Source organism: Lipomyces doorenjongii (assembly GCF_038497915.1).
Source record: "Lipomyces doorenjongii strain NRRL Y-27504 unplaced genomic scaffold V1508scaffold_256, whole genome shotgun sequence".
Lineage (NCBI taxonomy): Eukaryota > Fungi > Ascomycota > Lipomycetes > Lipomycetales > Lipomycetaceae > Lipomyces > Lipomyces doorenjongii.
Window position 1 is genome coordinate 1 of NW_027118323.1, and position 1,900 is coordinate 1,900.

Genomic DNA, 1,900 nt, shown 5'->3' on the forward strand with positions numbered 1-1,900 from the left:
GTCTCTTTCTCCTTTCGATTCCACATCCTCATGATCGTTGGCTGAGTAGCGTCCTCCTTATCGTTGCCTAAAGGCAAACCATGGCTTTTCTGTAAATGATACGACATATTGGTTGTAGATGTTGATCTCGCAGAGTCCTTGATTGACCACTTCTGACAGTGTTTGCAAGTTATTAACTGATCATTTCGAAGCTTCTTGGACCTCTTTGGCCTCCACTGTTGGCTGAGTGTTGTAATTTCAAATTGTTCCCAAAGCCAGTTATTCGTGGGCCCACGAGTGCGTTCAGAAATATTGGTGACTGTCTGAATCGGTGAGGATTCAAGATCGTGGACTTCCGCAGTTACTCCTTTAGAAGAAGGCTGAGAGACAATCTGGCTGATAGAATCCTCGGGTCCTAGATCAACAGAGCTCTCGATGCTCGATAGGATGGTGTCAAGCAAGATATTCTCCATCGGCTCATCTCCTTCGTAGCCATCATTCAATGATAAATAATCAACCGCTTCCTTTCGGCGGGATCGCGTCGGAGGATCCATATTTTCCAGTTGTCAAACGAGCGGCAAATGATAACTAACATATCCAGATAGATCGTGCGTTGTATGTTTAAGACGACCGCGTTTCACGCGGTTGTCAGGGTAAACACTCGTTGTCAGGGTAACATTTTCACGCCATACCTAATTAGGGATTCGATTACTATACATTACTATACGATTTTTTGGGTAGACTATACGATTACTTTACGATTAGGTTCTCAGTTTTGCGATTAACTTTACGAATAATATGAAATTTTGACGGTATCGTAATTGTATACACCCCTAGTTAAGCTTAGATAGCGACTTATATATTTTAGTTAAGCTTATATTTTAAATTCATGTAAAGTTACTACTGCCAAAAAAACTTAATATGCACAATCTTGACTTTCTATTTCTGTGCCATCTTACTCAAGTCCTCAGAATTCTGGGGATGCTGGCCGCATCCAGTAATACTCTTATGTTGGTAGAGCGAATAGACGCATATTGTATCTTCACAACACTGTTAGAATTGACCACGATTATACTGTTCCATCACGAAGCTACTGATAGTGTCGCAATGCCAACTACCTAGTTCATGCTGACCTTGCAGGTTTATTTGGCATTGCTTGAGGAAGCCAATGGGGGCTCTGTTTTGCCATGATAGTTTTCCTGCGTCAGATTTCGTCCAACGTTGTTGATCCGTTCGAAACAAGTCGCATTGCTTTGACTGCTAGCTTTTGCCTGGTACACTACAACGTCCCCGAGCAACTCCCATCCTACATCCTTTACAGCTTTGGGCAAAGTCAGGGCCATTGAAATGGAGCTTAAATCGGTCTTAGGTGTCTCGAGGGCGTTTAGTGCGCCAATGTTGCGCTGGAGGTCGTCTAGAAGGAGTCGGCTTCCGTGGAGAAGCGGAACAGTGATGCCAGCCACTCCGGCACCGATACGAAGTGGATCGGCTTTAGTACAAAATTGTTCGAGGAAAAATATAAACCACAAACCGATAATTACAGTAAAACCTAGGTGGCTGCCAGATATGAGGTGAGAAATAGAGGTGAGATGTCCGGCTGAGTCGACAGCCCTAACAGATGCTTCCTGAAACCTGCTCACTATGGTACAGAGTAGAACAACCATTCCGTCGGGGATCTCGACAGTGGCATTCAGACAACGATCAACAAAGGGCTCGTCCACCTCCAGGGCTGTAGGCGGATAGGCGGATAGGCGGATTTGGCGGATAGGATATCCCGCGGATACGTATCCGCGATCCTTTGGATTGGCGGATGCCGATGGCGGATTTGGCGGATAATTCATATATTCTCTAATCAAATTTAAAAAGTCAAATATAACATCCTCAGGAAACAAATGTGTATACGAATAAGCGCAATATCAAA

At 44.2% G+C, this 1,900-nt stretch overlaps 2 protein-coding genes across 2 annotated transcripts; both read right to left on the minus strand.

Annotated features, from left to right (window-relative positions):
• Positions 1–8: 8 nt before the first annotated feature.
• V1508DRAFT_378455 (uncharacterized protein) lies at positions 9–533 on the minus strand (the record flags this gene model as incomplete). The annotated part of the gene is made up of 1 exon (XM_066937624.1): positions 9–533. A coding segment is annotated over one exon (525 nt), but the record flags the coding sequence as incomplete, so codon positions are not given.
• Positions 534–916: 383 nt separating this feature from the next.
• Positions 917–1,825, minus strand: V1508DRAFT_443068 (uncharacterized protein). Its single transcript, XM_066942379.1, has 2 exons — positions 1,113–1,825; positions 917–1,019 (listed from the first exon to the last, which is right to left on the minus strand). The coding sequence occupies exon 1, from the start codon at positions 1,818–1,820 to the stop codon at positions 1,122–1,124; it is 699 nt and encodes a 232-aa protein (XP_066791936.1). The 5' UTR covers positions 1,821–1,825; the 3' UTR covers positions 917–1,019; positions 1,113–1,121.
• Positions 1,826–1,900: the final 75 nt, after the last annotated feature.

What these genes read in the sequence shown, in the direction of transcription:
- V1508DRAFT_443068 (XM_066942379.1), bottom strand. Translation starts at nt 1,820, where the DNA reads ATGAATTATCCGCCAAATCCGCCATCGGCATCCGCCAATCCAAAGGAT.